The sequence below is a fragment of the Rhinoderma darwinii genome, chromosome 9, assembly GCF_050947455.1.
Source record: "Rhinoderma darwinii isolate aRhiDar2 chromosome 9, aRhiDar2.hap1, whole genome shotgun sequence".
Taxonomy (NCBI): domain Eukaryota; kingdom Metazoa; phylum Chordata; class Amphibia; order Anura; family Rhinodermatidae; genus Rhinoderma; species Rhinoderma darwinii.
The window spans coordinates 69,229,234-69,250,000 of NC_134695.1; the positions used below are offsets into that span (position 1 = coordinate 69,229,234).

The 20,767-nt window shown below is 43.8% G+C and overlaps 1 protein-coding gene across 1 annotated transcript; it reads left to right on the forward strand.

Annotated features, from left to right (window-relative positions):
* Nucleotides 1–8,688: 8,688 nt before the first annotated feature.
* Nucleotides 8,689–10,053, forward strand: LOC142660195 (uncharacterized). Its single transcript, XM_075836776.1, has 2 exons — nt 8,689–9,274; nt 9,704–10,053. The coding sequence occupies exons 1-2, from the start codon at nt 8,689–8,691 to the stop codon at nt 10,051–10,053; spliced, it is 936 nt and encodes a 311-aa protein (XP_075692891.1).
* Nucleotides 10,054–20,767: the final 10,714 nt, after the last annotated feature.

Genomic DNA, 20,767 nt, shown 5'->3' on the forward strand with positions numbered 1-20,767 from the left:
GAGTACACACGTGGACTCCTACTGGCGGTCGGTCTTCCCATGGATCTGTATCACAGGCTGCTATGAGACACAGCTCTTCATCATTTAAACTACCGGTCAACTTGACCGTACCATCTGGAAGATATTCTATGTGGGCTTGTAATTTCTGCAACAAATCTGCACCTAATAGGCAGACGGGAGTTGATTGGCTAGCAACTAATCTAGTGACCAGAGACCGATGTGGGCCAAAATGTAGGGTGACAGGTTTTGTCACTTGATTATCCGTTATACTTCCTCCTACGCCTATGCATTCCTGATAATCCGGGGATAGGAGGTCTGAAGGGACGTGTGCAGTTTTTATGACAGTGGTGGCTGCTCCCGTGTCTATCAAGAATGGAATCGGGGTTCCATCATTAATACTCAAAGGAACTGTAGGGGCAGGTCCTAAAGTTACTGATTGTATTAGGACCACTGCACTTTCCCTGGGGTTGCCACTGTCCTATGCTTGATATGTTTGTATCTGTTGGTCACTAGGTGGGGCCGTGGGTATGTTTCCTTCGGTCTTTCTGGGGCGTTTTGGGCCTCTACAATTTCTGGCAATATGCCCTGTCTTTTGACAGTTGTAACATATTATTTCCCTACGGGGGGGTCTATTCTGTGTCCCCTGTGGGTTCTGGTATATCCCTACCCCCGTGATCTGCTTCCTACGCTGAGTCTGGACTTTTAATCCCTGCTCCACTCCCTGAGCTCCCTGGCCGTTTTCAGCCCGTCTTGTATGGGTCTTTTTAATCCTTCCACAAAACTACTAGTAAGCAGTCTACAGTCCAAAGGGTTTCGTTCTCGATACCCCATGTTCTTCCAGCTTGTCTGGAGCCTAGTGAAGAATTTCTCCACCGTTTCTGAGTTTTCCTGAGTGAGGTCCGTTAGATTTACTCCTAACTCGGCTTGCTTGTGAGTTGCCCACTCTTTTAGCTGTATCACCAGTTGATCCCCTGAATCCTCACTCTGTCTCCATTCCTCCCCTCCCGCTAGGGGTTCTAAGTGATCCAACACTGTGGCACTATATCCTCCCATTTTTGTATGTATCAATTGTGCTAGGTCCTGCCAGGTTGCTTTGTACATACTCTGTATCTGTTCTAGATATCTATAGAAGGGTATGGGTTCTGCCTCTGGATCCGGGGCTTTTTGGACTAGTATAAGTGCATCCCTGGGATTCCAGGGTTTGTACTTATATTCCCTTTTCCTAATTTTCTTATCTGCCTCGCTAGCGTATATGTTGGTCAGTACCTGGAGCTTGGAGGCAACTGCATTCAGCGCCTCTGTAGCGTCTTTCCCATCTGGTATATTCCTCCCTTCATCCATCTGGTCTTGGAGGGTTTGGAGCTGCCTTTCTCTTTCTCTTTCTTGTTCCTCTCTTTTTGCCTTGTCCTTCCTGTTTTGCTCTTTTTGCTCCTCTTCGTCTTCCTCATCCCCTCCCTCTGCTCCTTTATTTGTTTTACCTGCCCTAGTAATTACCCCTGCTGGTGCTAACACCACTGGGGCCATTCCCGCAACCTGCTTATATGGTTCCGGTATATGCGTGAGGGCAGGCGCAAAAGGGTTGTTGTTCGAGTATCCTGGCACTACTGGGTATATACCTAGAGGATATTTGTCCCTAGGTCTGGGAGCGCCACATGCATAACATACATCCCTCCACTCCAGGTTCTGAGAACCGCACCTAAAACACGTCCATCCTTCTGGACCATTTAACGTTCTGTCTCCATACCCCGGGGGTCTACCTACTTTCTCTGTCCTTTTTCCTGGATTTTCATTATAGCAATCATAATAAAACTTTTTCTTACATTCTGTTTCCATGCATCCCCCTCGCGTTACTTCCTCTGACACCTTCTTCCATGCTTTGGCTTTCTCAGTCAACCCTTTATCTTTCAGCCATCCACGCTTTGTGTCACAACATTCATTCCATTTGTCTGCATCTAACCGTCCATGGGATTCTAGACCACATGCTTTCATTAATTTTTTATTCCCTGTGTCGCCTTTTTACCTTCTCTTTCTGCTACTACCTGTTTGGCGGTTTGTCCTTTGGGGTGTTCATCTTTAAAGAGGGTAACCAAGTTTCCCATCTTGTGACTGTAAGTGGTGGCCTTAGGCACACCCGTATTTTGTTACAGATTTTAGCTACTGACAGATGAATTCTCATTCTCATCTTAGTTTCCGTACTTACTTTCTACTCTGGCCAGAGAATCTTCCTTTTACAGTCCTTCTTATTTACTTTAAACACCACTCAAGGAGATATCCTCCACACCATAACAGTAAAACGGCTAGTATCCCTAGTCCAAATAATAGGGCGAGTGTCAAATCCAAGTGTTGATTCATCATGCCGGATTATTGGACTGCACAAAATTTTCGATTTCTGGGCTAAAATTTAGCCTATCATAATCCCCGTAGTCACCTGAAGCATGTACACATGTTTCTGGTAATTTGCCGGATTATCGGAATTTTTATTTTTTTATTTTTTTTTTCATCTTTAAAAAATGTCCTTATTCTAAAATGCATTTGTGACACAAAACTGGGTTTCTACAACATTCATACAAATACTGCCATAGAGATCAGGCCCTTTATCCTGAGGGTAGGATTTATTTTAGACTTGACCAGATTTTTACATTAAAAATACCCTCATGTGGCCCCTCTATTCCTCAGGAGTACTACCGGGAAGGTGACCTACCAGACAGGAAGGTGCAGAGCAGAGTTTGTAAGAATTAAGTCTTCTTACCTTGCTGCAGCAGTGGTCTGCCCGTTCCTTCGTCCGGGAGGTCGCCACTCTAGTCCCGGGAGATCCCCTGGGTGGGGTGCCGTCCTTCTGGTCAAGTCCCTGTTCGGGCGCCAATTTCTGTGATCGCAATGGGGTCACTTTACGCCTTGATCATCTATGCAGGTTCAAATCAGGTGGGGGGGGGTGCGAGCTCGGAGAAGTAAAGACAGACTGAGACCAAGTTCTCAAAGTAATACTTCTAATTTATTGAACTACAACGTTCATACTTATAGCATCAGACGAACAAAGAACATTCCATAACATATGAGTCATCTGTATATTCTAGCCTTACAGCTTCCTTTCCCATAAAAGCTCATTGGTGGAGCACCAGGTATTCCCTTATGTTTCCTTTATGCTTAGGGGGGTGGTCAAGCGATTGACCTCCATCTGTTTGCAATTTCAAGGGACGGCAGAGCATCTGCAAACTATTTCTTCTCTTAACCTTTCTAAAATACCCATTATTCTGTATAGTCATAAGAGCATTAACCATTTATCTCTCACATGTGTTTTATGTGTCGACCACAATGAAAAACTTCATTCATATTTAAATTTAATATGATGCGCATTACTAAATGAAGATTATAGTTCATTGGATGAATAATCCAAGAATAGGAGTTTATACACAGTCATTCTAGTTATATACTTGTTTTACATAAGGTCACACACAAAAGGTATATAATGTGTGAGATTGGATTCTCAGTACTGAGAGTGTCTGGGAACAGCTGGTATTGTGAGTGACTGGTGTGCGACTGGTAAGTGACTGGTGTGTGAGTGACTGGTGTGTGAGTGACTGGTGTGTGAGTGACTGGTGTGTGAGTGACTGGTGTGTGAGTGACTGGTGTGTGTGCTGAACTATTTTTAAAGGGAAATGGTTTATTTGAAATCACCACATGATAAGTGATTCGACAAGAAAGATTTTTTTTATGTCATTGTTACATTTTAGTTTATTATTATTTGATATTAAAAGTTTCTATTGGCATATGATGACACATATAGTGCACGATACGTTTCATCATTTGTCTTAATAGTTTGGTTTATTTAATAATTGACATAAACTAATTAAGGAAAGAAATATTTTGCAAACCTCTTAATGATTTATAAGAGTATCCTTTCTGTTTAATGCTGGTATATACACACACACACACACACACACACACACACACACACACACACGGAATATATTTAATGAAATGAAAATGCAAATAAGATTATACAGCATTCACAGGAGCTGTTGTCACGTTTATGGTGTCAGATTCCTGTCCAGTCAATCTTATAGTTTCTGACATCCTTGCATCAATTCAGGTTGTCATTCGATATAAGTCTGATGGACAGATTGAAGTTACTGATGATATGCAAAATTGTATGTGTGCTGCACTCTATGAGAGATTGCACTGAGAGGAAGACCTCACATCTCAGGAATATTAAGGGTGGTCCTGTCCTTCTTCTGGGCACAGGGTAAACAGACGTAGGACGCATCTCTGTGGCCCCTGTGATTGTTAAAATTGTTTGCAAACAGCCCCAAACCCCAGTTGAAGCCGTGCCCTCCGAGCCTCCCACAGTTGAAAAGTATTGATAACCGAACCATACATTGATGTACAGTGTTACAGTGTTAAACCCTACTACATTGCTTCCGCAGGGTTCAACAAAGGAGGAAGAAATGGATAGCTTATATGGTCAATGGGAGACTTGAGAGGGAATGGGATAAGTCACAGGAAACAGTAGACAGTGAATTTCCAGCCTGGTGGGAAGTTGGTTTCCCAGCACATTTGATTCCCCAGTACACAGGTCACCAACATAATTGTATTGAATTAATGAAAATAGAGATGAAAACATTAGAAAATGTAACAGGGGATCTAATATCTAATCCAGCTTTTGAGTTTCTTTTGTAGATGGTTCCAGGTACCACCATGAAGGATGCTACAAGACTGGGTATATACTGTTACTACCGAAACAGAGGTAATAAAGAAACAACCACTCCCATCCTCTGTGTCCGCACAGGAGGTGGAGGTGAAGGTACTCGCTGAGGCGTGTAGACTGACTGAAGGTAAAACCGCAAATATATATATACTGACTCTAGATATGCTTTTGGTATTGCACATGATTATGTCCTAATCTGGAGGAGCAGAGATTTTGCTGGATCCACGGGTAAACCCATAATGTTGAGAGTGAGAGAACTGATTGAGGCTCTGACACTGCCAAAGCATGTAGGTATACTCAAAGTGCAAGCTCTTACTAAAGTGCAAGCTGCCCCCGAAGCGAGGGGAAATAGACTAGTAGACAAGGCTGCAAAAGCTGCGGCTCTCATGTCCCTCATAGAGGAGGACGTAGTATTCTGGACCAGCATAGTATCTGGTCCCATAGACATGATAATATTAAGTAGATTACAAAGTCTAGCCACAAAAGAGGGAAAAGGACATTGGCAGACAAAAGGTGCCAGTGAAGGGGAGGATGGAATATGGAAGGTGGGGTAACAGGATGTGCCTACCCAGAGTCCTCTTCCCCATGATAACCCAACTAATGCACGGACCAACGCATGTGTCAAGAGAAGGAATGAGTGCAATGGTAACCAAATGGTGGGTACCCCCGGGGTTTCAGCAAGTGCTGCTGCCAGATTTGTCCAGAGGTGCATGATATGTGTCTGCCATAACATAGGCAAAACTATGCGGGTTGCAAAAAGGCATTTGGTAAAGGCAGACTACCCATATCAGCGACTGCAGATTGACTCAGTTACCAAAGGTGGGACAGTATGACATGTACCGGTCTGTGCAGATCTGTTCTCTGGGTGGCCTGAGGCGTGGCCAGTAACGTGGGCCACAGCAAAAGTAAAAGATGGCTCTCAGAAGTGGTATGTAGATATGGGGTCTCTCAGACAATAGAAAGTGATAGAGGAACTCACTTTACTGGAAGATACTCCAAGAAATCTTGCAGGTCCTGGGTATACAGCAGCTTTTCACACCCCGTATCCCAAGAGCAGTGGGAAGGTAGAAAGGTTGAATGGGACCTTGAAGTTAAAAATCCAGAAGGTCATGGCTGAAACCCATAAACCCTGGACTGAGTGCCTGCCCATTGCCCTCTGACCTGGCCAGTTAGGTGGGAGCTCTGAAGAAACAGCTCACGCAGATGTATAAATATGTTTATGATTCCATTCCAGATCCTAAGTGATAGGAGGACATTGTTTACAGCCGGGGACTTGGACGTGTTTAAAGAGACACTGTAAAGCACCACAGCCGCACTGTGACGTCCGTACCAAGTCCGACTCACAACTTCCACATACATTGGAAGGACAGAACTTGGACACGCCGGTCACTGCTGACAGGTCCTCAATCACGAGGCTGAACTGTGGGTCTCGTCGAGCTCCGGCTGACCTTCATCTTCTCTGTCATCTCTACATTACCTATTGTCTAAATGATGAGCTGGAAGAAGAGTTTAATGACAAGTTTATCAAACATCAAGTGATATCAGTATTGACTAAATTGCTGGACTGTTGTATATGTCTCCATTCAAAGACGATGCCAGATCTGAAGATAGATGAGGTTATTGCCTTGGCCTTGCGGTCCCATCTCTTTTCTCTAGCGCTTAACCCTCACTCTCCTGGAGTTGTCGCTCTTGTAATAGCAGCGGGGGCATTGGTTCTCTGGCTGTTTTACCGTGTAAGATATTCAAAGAGGGAAGCGCTGTGGAAAACAGATCTCAGGCCAGGAGTACTGCCGTCCATGATTAGATGTTACCCCAATGACACCGTGTGATGTGTAAACATGGGTCAGGTTAATAAAAATGACATGTTGTTTGATGCTGTAAACCTCAACGACTGTGAGGGAAGAGACACAGAATATGTATCTTGTGTGGGGGTAAAAGCAACTGGCGGCTCCCAGTGCTCTGAGACAGCTAGAAAATGGATGACGCAGGGCCTAGAGGGTGTAACACGAGGGGATCTAACTAATAAAGAGGGTGGCATCGATGAATGCCACCGGACGGGACATGATCTTGTCCTCCTGGATTGAAGGAGTGTTAAATCACTCCAGGGATGTGCTTCAGCCCAACATGTATGTCATATATGTGGTTGTAAAGCATATAAGTGGTTGCCACCCAGGAGACCAGGAGTATGTACCCGAGCCAGACCACAATCAGCTACTTAGATAGAGATATTTTATGTTTAAACTTGTAACATGTTTTATTGCAAAAGTATCAGCAGTTAAGAAAACAGCACAGGATATAAAAGTGCATGAGGTCCAGACCCCCCACCACCCTAAGAACCGAGGAGGGAGGAAACATTCAGAGCCACCTGTTTACGTGACACTAAATGCTTCCATACCTGATAAAGTCATCTGTCAAGTCGTAGAAAACCACCAAGATAGATGGTATTGCCCGAATTGTGAAACCTGTAATTCCCTAACTCTTCAGGTGTGTACAGTATGTAACGCTGTGCACTCACCTATTGCTAGACACGTATCCTGAGTATTCATCTCGAAGTGAATGGCACACGGTGCCCTGGTTTAGGGGAGCTAACCAGAACGTAATCTCGGACGAATATTCTAATACATGGCTAAGCAAATTTATGTTCAAAAGAAGGGAATTGTCAAAAATATTTTAATTATCTTTATATGTGTGAACATATATTGCTTTTGTGAAGGTGATTAGAATATGTTTAAAAGATAACATTTTGCATGGACTCCATCTTGTATGGTAGGCGTCCATTTTGGATCATTGGAATCTATCTTTTGGCCTGAAGGAGCCATCTTGAGGATAATAAGTAAAAAGTAAATGCCAGCAGATGTCTAGAAGCAATTCTATGTTATGTGTTCTTGAATTGAATGTTTTATTACTCTTTTAAGGAGCAGATCAAATAGCCTTGGCCGAATGGACAATGACTGTTTACCATATGTCAGCCTTGGATTCAGGCCTCTGTTTAATTAATTTACACTTCTCTGCAGTCTCCATTCTCTAGTGAGATAAGAAGTAGAGACAAATTAACTTGTGTATCTGAAATGTGTGTCCTTCCCATGGGACAAGGTTCAGGCCACCGGGGGCTTGGAGGGTGAAGAATTATTATAATGCATTGATATAATTCTTATTGGCTGAATCAGAGTCATTATCATATTGTAGATGATTGGCTGAAACCAAAGCCTACACCTTTCCTGTCATTATACCATATGTGGAGTTTTGGGATATTACCATATATAGAATGTTTATGTTTGCAAGTATGAGGTCACCACCTACTCTCATTTTCCCATAAATAAAGATGGATCCGCCCCCTAGGGCAGAGATCATTTGAACACTGAAGCTGCGTGTCATGGTCTCTCTCCGGCCGGCCTTTCTCAGATCCACCATTGAGAGGGCATTCACTAATTTGGAGCTCATAGACAAATGCAGATAATGTCCAACGTTAACGGACATACTAAATTCTGCAGCGACATTACCATATGTAATAGTTTTAGGTACATAGACTATTCTATAAGGAACTTCAGTAACATTATATGACAGGGCAGGAAGAGCTGTGTGGTTCTCTGAGACTGTATCACGCATGATGGTGGATGATGGGGAGATACATCCATGACCCCACAACTGGAGGGATGAAGAAATCCAAATTTCCAACCATACACCATTGGGATAATGGATGAAGTTTAATTTTATTTCTAAGATACTTTCATATGTTGATTAATTTTCCCAAATACTGGGCAGATAAACTGACAGTGAGGCTGATGATGTCACAATGCTGCTTAGGGTGCCCTGTGGAATCTGATGATGTCATGCTGCTTTGTGATGTCACAGGGTTCTAAGCTTAGGGGCTCAGAAACCTCAATTTCATCACTTGTTCTTCACCTGTTGAAGAGTAAAGGCGACTAGTGATTACTTAGCGAATTACTGACTGATATTACTGATAATTGATATATATTGAAATCATGGGACGAAAAAGGAAGATGAAGCGTGGTAAGGAAAATGAGAAGAGTAGTAAAAGGAGACGTATGGAGGAACCTCAATCCGAGAGCGGTGAAGTTCCTCAGAACATCGTACAGGAGGAACCTGCTCAGGAGAGAGAAGAGCCCTGCGTGACATCTGCCGGGCTTCCTGTGAAGGAAACTGAGAAAAAGGGGACAAAAAGAGGGAAGACCTCATCTAAGAACGAAGATGAGCCCCCAAATAAGAGGGGGAGAATGGTGGAAGGTGAGAGTAGAAAGGACGTCACCTCCAAACCTGTGGCGTCCAAGAGACCCAGAGAGGAAACGGATGAGAGGAAAGTCAACGAGGTCAATAAGAAAAGACCAAGAAAGAGCAGCAGTGCAGGCGAGGGGTCCAGCCCGACCACCAAACCTGAGGTGGAGCCTCAACCATCCATCTCCAAACATCTATCTGCTCAGAGGGGGAAGAAAAGATCTGGTGAGCAACACAGCGATAAAGAAGATCTAAAAAGACAGAAAACATCTGACACTGAGGCCACCAGCAGAAGAAGGCTTGAGGGTTGTGACTCCTCTTCTCAAGAAACACCAGGTAAGTCACCATAGAATGGAAATCTAGAGGGTTAGGTATAGAGCAGTGTATAACCTTTACTTGCCAACTCTCCTGGAAAGTATCGGAGACTCCCGGAAAACGGGGAGATCTCCTGGACTCCCAGAAGAGCAGCCAAATTTCCAGGGTGCCCCATGTCCTGATAAATTACCTTTCCTCGCTTCTGCAGTCCTCGACTCCTGGGCACTGCTGGAGACAAAGTCCTGATGAAGGTTGCAATTTATGTTTTTTATTTCTATAGAAGTCCATATGTTTTATACATTGATTTTGACAACATAAATCGGTTCCGTTGAAGTTTACACTTTATTATACTGGAAGATTCTTGTGTCGTGATTGTCTAGAAATATTATAAGGATTAAGAGGAGACATTTCAGGTTTATTTGGAGGTAATAAATCTGATTTCTCTTTCAGGAGTCAGTGGGACCCAGACAGCCGCCCCCTCAGACATTGCGACCGACTCTCTGGCCCTGGAGAACTTCACCTTCCATCAGAAACTTGGAGAGGGCAGTTATGGGAAGGTAATGCTGGCGACACATACTGTCAGCGGACATCGTCTGGCAGTCAAGATGGTCAGAAAGAGAGAACTACTGGAGGCAAGAGATGCCATCCGCATAGAGAGAGAAATCTTGGAGATCACTGGAGGGAGCACATTCTTCACCCATGCCTATGGCACCTTCCAGACTGCGGTAAGAGGCTCCTCAGCTTCCATCCATGACCCATCCACATATCTCCCAGCTACCATGTTACAGAATGGGACATGATGGAGATGCTGTTTACTGATCCTGTTCTCTGCTATCACACAGGACTTTGCCTTCTATGTGATGGAATACCTGAGCAGTGGAGACCTGAACGAATTTATAAATGACAGAGCCCCACTTGACATCCATACTACCAGGTAAGACAATGATGAGGTGCGGTATTGTGTGTAGGTGATTATCCCACTATTAGTCCTTATAGATGAGAGTATTACATGATCCTTCCTATATAGTGATGGTGGTCGTACAGTCTCCACATACAATGTATACCTGCCCCCCCCCCCTGACTATAACGTCTCCTCACAGTCCGCATGTCTTCAGGGTTTACACTCTTTCCTTTCTTCATCCTCAGGTTCCTTGCAGCAGAAATCCTAAGTGATCTGCAGTTTCTCCACAGCAAGGGGATTATTCACCGGTAAGAAATCATTGACTGTTTCTCCTTAGTGTTTAGTGGTGGTCTCTGTGCAGCCTCCCCCACAGCAATCTAAGCACCAGGGCTGATCCATGTCTGACCCACAGAGCTGACACTCTCTCTTCACAGGGATATTAAACCAGACAACATCCTCCTGGATAGCGATGGACATGCCAAGATTGCGGATTTTGACCTCAGTGCTACGAACGTCATTGGCTTTCAGAAGATCTGGGAGTTTGCCGGTACTCTGGGCTACATGGCCCCTGAGGTGAGCGCAGACTATGTGTCCACTGACTTCTCCTCTCTACTCTATCAGAGCCCCCTATAGTTACACTAATCCTCCTCCAACTGCGGAGCGTTCTTGACCTCGCTCACGGTCATGGAGTTAGTGGCATCGCAGACCCGTCAGAACATTCCTCTGATCCTTCTAACCTGATATTTCCACAGATCCTTCGTAAACAATATTACAACTCCACAGTCGACCTGTTCTCTTTCGGGGTAGTATTTTATCAAATGGCCACAGGGTCCTACCCGTTTTATGCCGGCCAAGAGTCTCTGAAGATCAAGAGGTCGGTGATCTATGACAAACCTCATTATCCCAAGAACATCGATGCTAACATCCGGGACATGATTGATAGAGTGAGTATATACCGACTTATAGCTGGGGGGCAGGGAGATCATACACGGAGCGGACATGATACGCCGTATATTACAGGGGAACTCCACCAAAAACCATCTCCTGACCAGTGATAAACTCCGTCATGTGTGTTCACAGTCATAGACCTCTTGTTTTCTGCTTCTCTCAGTCAATAATGTCCTGGTTATTATTTATTCACAGCTCTTGTGTAAGTCCCCCAAGATGAGACAGGTCGTGTGCGGCAACTTAAAGAGACATCCGTTCTTCTGGCCCATTAACTGGGTGGAAATAGAGGCGGGAAGATCACGTCCGCCATTTCAAATGTCACCTGTAAGTACACAGCAGTCATACCGTCATGTTACCCTTGTCTTTACAGTCTCCCCCCTAGTGGTAAATAGATGGAATTACAGTGAGTAAGATTCAAATTCTGCAACTGATGACTAATTTGAGTTAATTGGTTAATTAATAGTTTGATTGCTTGATTGATTATAAATGATTTTTATGTTTCCTATTTCTAGGCCCCAGTTATGGTCACCAGTGAACGTATTGAATTCCACCAGGTGATGTCCAGCACTGAAGCTCGAAAACCTCCAATAACAACAGAGGATGAGAAGTTGTTCTGCGGCTTCTCTTATGTCAGCGACAGGTGGAAGAGCCTTCAGAAGCCGCCATAAAAAACAGCAAGGCCAATACATATCCCCTCCCTGGACCATCACACCTTCCCTAAGACCATCTGAAGATCCATCAGCTCAGCCAGACACCTCCTGTATCACCACCACAAATAACATCAGAATTGCTTCTCCCCAAAATGTCATCATCTCCCCAGAACCATCATCTGTTTCCCCAGAACATCCAGCGATTCCATCCTCCGACTCTCAGGTATTTACCACATTTCCAGCATCACCAGATTATTACCTCAAACCTTCACCCATGACATTGTCTGATTATTCCATGCTAAATATATGTCCTCCACATTTCAGTGACATCGTCATCTACTTCCTTCTCCAAGACCATCAGATCTGCTCCTTGTGCCCGGATTTCACCATCGCTCTCTTGTTCCTGGAGTCCTACCATCCACTCTATAGGATCCATGTCAGAGAGCATTGCCGCCTGCACCCCCTACTGCTGCCCCATAATCCATCCGGCTGGCAGGTCTATGGGAGATGTGGGAACGGCGTACTCTGTGGACGCTCCAGGTGATATTTATACCTTATTACATCACAGATTTCACCCCAATGGGGGGCAAACAGCCGACATCTTACACCCCCTCCTCATACTGTCCCATATCTGCTGTATTACAGATCTCTATGTCTGGAGATAAGTGCCCAGAGCTTCTTATATAACACCAGGACTTCTTCACAGTCCCGTCCTGTTCCTCATCAGGTAAGTGTTGTCCTCTTGTGGGCAGATACCGAACCTCAATATAAGACATTGTAAGGCCCCATGCACACGAACGTAACAACACCCGTAATTACGGGCCCCTAGACTTCTATTGGCCACAGGTAACTCCCCGTTTGCTTACAGGAAGGTGCCCGTGCCGTTGAAAAATATGGAACATGTCCTATTTCAGGCAGTAATTACGGCACAGGCAGGCCCATAGAAGTCTATGGGGCTCCCGTAACTACGGGTGGCTATGTGTGTGCACCCATAATTACGGGAGCGTTGCGAGGCGAGGTCAGGGTGCTGAAAGAGTTAACGGATCGGCAGTAACTCTTTAAGCACCCGAGACAGTGACTACCGCTGGAGTTAATAGTATTAAAAGTTAACTTACCCAGAACTCCCTGCTTCTTCCTCCAGTCCGGCCTCCCGGGATGATGTTTCATCTCATGTGACTGCTGCAGCCAATCACAGGCTAATCACAGGCTGCAGCGGTCACATGGACTGCCACGTCATCCAGGGAGGTCGGACTGGATGTCAAAAGAGGGATGCGTCACCAAGACAACGGCCGGGGTACGTATGAATTTCTTTTACTTTCAATTGCTGCGGAAACTCTGCCCGAAAGGGCTGCCCCTTCTCTGTATCCAGCACTGAGTGCAGAGAAAACGGGTCCGTAAATACAGGTGGAATACTGTCGATAACGGACCCGTATTTACAGGCACGGGTCCGTAAATACTGGTGGAATACGGGTCGAATGCGTGTGACAAAGGACCCGTATTTACAGGAGGAAAAAAAATATGTTCGTGTGCATGGGGTCTAAGAGCGGATTTATTCCTGGTTCATCGCCCTCCTCGTCCTCTCTATATAAAGCGTTGCTATAACCTCCTCACGTGTCTTTATCTTCTGTCTAATACACAAATTCTTCTGCTCTATAACTAAACCTGTTTTCATTGCAGGACAACATAGCGGCTGAGGAGAGAGCGGGAGAGACTGAAATAAACCATCAATAGCGGAGCTGACACTGATCAGTGACCGGCACGGACCTCTCCTATAACATCAGACAGCGCGCCAATCCATCTATAACGAACGTCATCAATAAACTGGTCTCTCCAAATTGGTTGTGTCCCATGGTTTCCATTCAGATGTCGCACATCTTCACACACCTTATTAGACTGTTCACATACTGCTCCCTCATGAGTCCAGTGGGCGGTCCTACTCAAAGTTTGACTGCTCTGTCAGTGGGCGGCGATGGTGGCTATGGCAACCGGATGCATAACAATGGCGTCCGGCTATGCTATCGATGGAAGCCTAGTGGTCCTGACAAAGTCAGGACCCACTATGCTTGCTGTCAGTGAGTAGCTGACAGCTCTAATATACTGCACTACGCATGTAGTGCAGTGTATTAGAATAGCGACCAGGGCCTCCTGCCCTCATGTTCCCTAGTGGGACAAAGTAAAAAAGCTAAAAAAAAAAAGGAAAAAAAAAGGTATGTGAAAATAAGAAAATAAAAGTTTTAAAAGTAATAAAAGTAAAAATCCCCCTTTTCCTTTATCAGTCCTTTATTAACCGCTTCCCGACCGCCCACTGTATATTCACGTCGGCACTTGCTGGGCTCTGTGAATTCACGGTGGGTGTTAAAAGCACGATCCGGGTGTCTCAGAGTAGCGCTGACACCCGGATCGCGCTGTTATCACCTACCTCTGTTCCCGGAGATATGATCGGGACCTGATTAGTTCAGGTCCCGGTCATGTGATCGCAGGGAAAGTGTGTTGTAGCAACGAACTGGAAAGTTTGTTGCTATAACAAACTGGAAAGTTTGTTGCTACAACAAACTTTCCCGGGGACCGATTGCTGGTGCTGCAGTCGGTTAAAAGGCAGAACCGGGGGCCATATAACGGCCCCAGTGTCTGCCATGCACAGCAGCCTATGAGAACCAGCCGGATGCTGGTTCTCATAAGCTTCCTGTCAGTGTGACTCTCAGCGTCACACTGACAGTTTATAATACGTTACACTACCTAGGTAGTGTAATGTATTATAGCAGCGATCAGTGCTGCAGGTCTTCAAATAAAACAAGTAAAAAGTAAAAAATAAAGTAATAAAAAAGTTTTATAAAAGTGTAAAAACAAGTTATAAAAGTTACAAAAAGAAATAATGCTTTTTTTCCTATAATAAGTCTTTTATTATAGGAAAAAAATGAAAATGTTAAAAAAAGTACACATATTTGGTATCACCGCGTTCGTAACGACCCAACCTATAAAACTATAATATTATTTTTCCCACACGGTGAACACCGCAAAAAAAAGAATTAAAAAACAATGTCAGAATCACTTTTTTTTGGTCATCAACCCTCCCAAAATATAGAATAAAAAGTGATCAAAAAGTCGCATGTACCCCAAAATACTACCAATAAAAACTACAACCCATCCCGCAAAAAACACGCCCTTACACCGCTTATTTGACGGAAAAATATAAAATTATGGCTCTCAGAATATGGTAACACAGAAAATAAATAATTTTATCAAAGTGATTTTATTGCGCAATCGCCACAAAACATAAAAAACCTATATACATATGGTATCGCCGTAATCATACCGACCCGCAGAATAAAGTACAATGTCATTTATACCGCACGGTGAATACAGTAAAAAAAAAAATACAAAAAACATTGTCAGAATTTATGTTTCTTTGTCACTTTGCTTCCAAAAAAATCTAATAAAAAGTGATAAAAAAAAATCACATGTACCCTAAAATGATAGTAATGAAAAGTACAGATTGTCCCGCAACAAATAAGTCCTCGCACGGCTCCGTTGGAGAAAAAATAGAAAAGTTCTGGCTCTCAGAATATGGCGATGCAAAATGTGCAGAGTGTTCCAAAAGCGGATAGGATCAGGCGCCATATATCAGTGTGACACAGGCCACATATCTGCGAATTATTATTTATGTACCCCATTATTATACCCTCTTATTATGCCCTGATGTACCCCGCACAGCTTACATATACCCCCACATCATAACTGAAATACGAGCAAAACCCCAAACAGAACAGTTACCAAACAAAATCTGCGCTCCAAAAGCCAAATGGTGTTCCCTCCCTTCTGAGCCCCACAGCGTGCCCAAACACCAGCTTACGTCCACATATATGACATTTTATATCCGGGAGAACCCGCTCAACATTGTATGAGGTATTTGTCTTCAGTGGCACAAACTGGGCACAATATATTGTGCATTAAAATGGCATATCAGTGGAAAATTTTAATTTTCACTTTGCACCATCCGCTGCGCATTAACGCCTTGGCGCACCACGACTTAATAGAATGTCGTGGTGCGAGGGGTTATATATGGAGCGGGCTCACGCGCTGCGCCCGCTCCATATTCTGCAGGTGTCCGCTGTGTATTACAGCTGACACCCGGGACTAACGGACAGGAACAGCGATCGCGCTGTTACAGGAGCCTGTAAAATGACATTATACTGCAATACATTAGTATTGCAGTGTATTGTACCAGCGACCTAATGATCGCTCGTTCCAGTCCCCTAAAGGGACTTTTGGGAGGTTTCCACTGTTTTGGTACCTCAGGGGCTTTGCATATGTGACATGACACCCGAAAACCAGTCCAGCTAAATTTGAGCTCCAAAAGCCAAATATTGTTCCTTCCCTCCTGAGTCCTGCCGTGGGTCCAAACAGCAGTTTATTACCACATATGGCGTATTGCTGTAATCAGGACAAATTGCTTTACAAATTTTGGGGTAATTTTTCTCCTTTATTCATTGTAAAAATTAAACATTTCTATGTTTTTTCAGAAAAAAGTAGATTTTCATTTTCACAGCCTAATTCCACTAAATTCAGCAAAAAAACTGTGGGGTCAAAATGCTAACTATACCCCTAGAACAATTCCTTGAGGGGTGTAGTCTTCAAAATGGGGTCAGTTTTGGGGGGATTCCACTGTTTTGCTTACTCCAGGGCGTTGCAAACGCGACATGGCACTGAAAACCAATCCAGCAAAATCTGCGCTTCAAAATCCAAATGGCGCTCCTTCCCTTCTGAGCTCTGCTGTGGGTCCAAACAGCAGTTTAGTACCACATATGGGGTATTGGCGTAATCGGGAGAAGTAGCTTTACAAGTTCTGGGGTGCTTTTTAATCTTTATTCCTTGCAAATATTATTTTTTTTAAATATTTTTTCAGAAAAAAAGTAGATTTTCACTTTCACAGACAAACTCCAATAAATATAGCAGAAGACCTGTGGGGTCAAGATGCTAACTGTACCCCTAGATAAATTCCTTGAGGTGTGTAGTTTCCAAAACCGTCTCACTTTTGGGGGATTTACACTGTTTTGGTACCACAAGACCTCTTCAAACCTGACATGGTGCCTAAAATATATTCTAAAAAAAGGAGGCACCAAAATCCACTAGGTGCTGCTTTGCTTCTGAGGCCTGTGTTTCAGTCGATTATCACACTAGAGCCACGTGTGGGATATTTCTAAAAACTGCAGAATCTGGGCAATAAATATTGAGTTGCATTTCTCGGGTAAAACCTTCTGTGTTACAGAATTTTTTTTATTACAAATGAATTTCAGCAAAAATAATAAAATTTGTAAATTTCACCTCTACTTTGCTTTAATTCCTGTGAAGCGCCTAATGGGTTAAGAAACTTTCTGAATGCTATTTTTAATACTTTGAGGGGTGCAGTTTTTAATATGGGGTGATTTATGGGGTCTATCTAGTACATAAGGCCCTCAAAGCCACTTCAGAACTGAACTGGTCCCTGTAAAAATAGCCTTTTGAAATTTTCTTGAAAATGTGAGAAATTGCTGCTAAAGTTCTAAACGTTGTAACGTCCTAGAAAAATAAAATAATGTTCAAAAAACTATGCAAATATAAAGTAGACATATGGAATATATAAAATAGTAACTATTTTGTGTGGTATTACTATTTGTTTTACAAGCAGATACATTTAAAATGAGAAAAATCATAATTTTTGCAAATTTTCTCTGAATTTTGGTATTTTTCACAAATAAGCAATGAATTTATTGCCCAAATTTTTCCACTAACATAAAGTACAATATGTCACGAGAAAACCATCTCAGAATCGCTTGGATAGGCAAAAGCATTCCAGAGTTATTAAAGAGGCTCTGTCACCAGATTTTGCAACCCCTATCTGCTATTGCAGCAGATAGGCGCTGCAATGTAGATTACAGTAACGTTTTTATTTTTAAAAAACGAGCATTTTTGGCCAAGTTATGACCATTTTCGTATTTATGCAAATGAGGCTTGCAAAAGTCCAAGTGGGTGTGTTTAAAGTAAAAGTACAACTGGGCGTGTATTATGTGCGTACATCGGGGCGTTTTTAATACTTTCACTAGCTGGGCGCTCTGATGAGAAGTAACATCCTCTTCTCTTCAGAACGCCCAGCTTGTGACAGTGCAGATCTGTGACGTCACTCACAGGTCCTGCATCGTGACGGCCACATCGGCACCAGAGGCTACAGTTGATTCTGCAGCAGCATCAGCGTTTGCAGGTAAGTCGATCTTACCTGCAAACACTGATGCTGCTGCAGAATCAACTGTAGCCTCTGCTGCCGATGTGGCCGTCACGATGCAGGACCTGTGAGTGACGTCACAGATCTGCACTGTCAGAAGCTGGGCGTTCTGAAGAGAAGAGGATGTTACTTCTCTTCACAGCGCCCAGCTAGTAAAAGTATTAAAAACGCCCCGATGTACGCACCTAATACACGCCCACTTGGACTTTTACTTTTAAACACGCCCAGTTGTACTTTTGCAAGCCTCATTTGCATAATTACAAAAATGGTCATAACTTGGCCAAAAATGCTCGTTTTTTAAAAATAAAAACGTTACTGTAATCTACATTGCAGCGCCTATCTGCTGCAATAGCAGATAGGGGTTGCAAAATCTGGTGACAGAGCCTCTTTAACACATAAATTGACACATGTCAGATTTGAGAAAATGGGGCTGGTCATGAAGGTCAAAATGAGCTCAGTCTTGAAAGGGTTAATAAAAATAAACAAATAAACAAATAAACTATACATAATTGGTATCGCCGCGTCCGTAACGGCCTGAACTACAAAATTACAATTTTTTTGTCACTTCACCTCCTAAAAAATTAAATAAAAAGAGATCAAAAACTTGCACGTACCTAAAAATGGTCCTGATCGAAACTACAGTTCGTTACGCAAAAAACAAGTCCTCGCACGGCTTTATTGATGGAAAAATAAAAAAGTTCTGGCTCTTAGAATAAGGTAACATAAAAAGTAAATGATTTTTTACAAGTATTTTATTGTGCAAACGCCATAAGACATAAAAAACTATAAACATCTGGTATCACCGTAATCGTATCGCCCCGCAGAATAAAGTGAATATGTCATTTATAGCGCACGGTGAACGCTGTAAAAAAAAAAAAAATACTATAAAAAACAATAGTAGAATTGCTGTTTTTTAGTCACCACGCCACTTAAAAATAGAATAAAAACTGATCAAAAAGCCACATGCACCCCAAGAAAACTACAATGAATTCCTCAAGGGGACTAGTTTCCAAAATAGGGTCACTTTTGGGGGTTTCCAATGTTTTGGCACCACAAGACCTCTTCAAACCGGACATGGTGCCTAATAAAAAGGAGGCCTCATAATCCACTAGGTGCTCCTTTGCTTCGGAGGCCGGTGCTTCAGTCCATTACCGCACTAGGGCCACATGTGGGATATTTCTCAAAACTGCAGAATCAGGGCAATAAGTATTGAGTTGCGTTTCTCTGGTAAAAAAGTCAGTTTTACAGAAAAAATGGAATAAAAAGAATTTTCTGACAAAAAAAAAAAGAAATATATCAATTTCACCTCTACTTTGCTCTAAATTCCTATGAAACACATAAAGGGTTAATACAACGGTGCTGATGGGGTAGTGCGAGGCAGTATAGGGACACGGTGGTGGTGGGGTAGTGCGAGGCGGCATAGGGACACGGTGGTGGTGGGGTAGTGCGAGGCGATATAGGGACACGGTGGTGGTGGGGTAGTGCGAGGCGGTATAGGGACACGGTGGTGGTGGGGTAGTGCGAGGCGGTATAGGGACACGGTGGTGGTGGGGTAGTGCGAGGCGGTATAGGGACACGGTGGTGGTGGGGTAGTGCGAGGCAGTATAGGGACACGGTGGTGGTGGGGTAGTGCGAGGCGGTATAGGGACACGGTGGTGGTGGGGTAGTGCAAGGCGGTATAGGGACACGGTGGTGGTGGGGTAGTGCGAGGCGGTATAGGGACACGGTAGTGATGGGGTAGTGCGAGGCGGTATAGGGACACGGTGGCTGGGCCTTCAAGCACTCCCTGCGGAGCCGTTACAGGGAAAATGGAGGGGGTCTGCACTGTAGGGTGAATGTAGATGGTGGTAGTTGTAGTTTCCCCCTGGGGCACACCCTGTTGTACAGCCTCCCGATATGATGGTATTTGGGGTACCCTTGTTGGTAATGTGGGTGCAGAGTGAATACACGGGAGACGGTTGAATAACTTGTAAATAGTAACTTCCGGTCCTTTACTTCAGGTTTGGCAGGGTACAGATACAATGGCTGCAGGCTGGCAGGTGAGGAGACAAGGCAGAGGATTCCTTCTGAATTTCCTCCTTTGATTCTCTCATGAGCTGGATTTGCTCTCTGTGGTAATTACACAGCTGGATTACTCGTGTGTGTTTCTCCAGGTTTGATCCAAGATCTCTAAACTGGATTTTCTCCTCAGAGATGCAGGGTTTCCCCTGCACAGGAACTGCTCCTCACTCCACCCGTTACTGGGCTCTCTCAGCTCTAACTAACTGCCTGATTCAAAACTACAAGGATCCGCCATGACACCTCCCCTCAGTCCAGCCTTAAAGGAACAGTTTTAAACACATATTTTTCCATACAATGTCAGAAATCACAGTACATTGCTGCAGTGTATCAGGGACACTGCAGTAACACACATGATAGGCTTATGCACAGCGGCTCAGTATACAGTATCATACATGATAGGATTAGATACATTGGCTCAGCAGACAGTATGACACAAAATAGGTTTAGATATATGTTTACTATTTTGGACTAATATGGCACTCTGTGAGCATAGTATAGCAATATGCGGGCACTGTATGTCTAAGTGGGCAACATATCCGGACACTATACAATATACCTATATGTGGGCCCCATTTTACTCTATGTGGACAAAGTATGTGTGCGCACTGTTTGGGACTTCATGACTCTATCTGGTAAAAGTTTGGCACCCCAGCAATTTAGTATGCCGTTTGTATCTGTAAAATGTATGCCACGAACCT

Excerpts from the sequence above, each read along its gene's own strand:
- LOC142660195 (XM_075836776.1), top strand. The coding sequence starts at position 8,689 with ATGGGACGAAAAAGGAAGATGAAGCGTGGTAAGGAAAATGAGAAGAGT. Across the intron at positions 9,275-9,703 it reads CTCTTCTCAAGAAACACCAG|GAGTCAGTGGGACCCAGACA; the intron begins GTAAGTCACCAT and ends TTTCTCTTTCAG.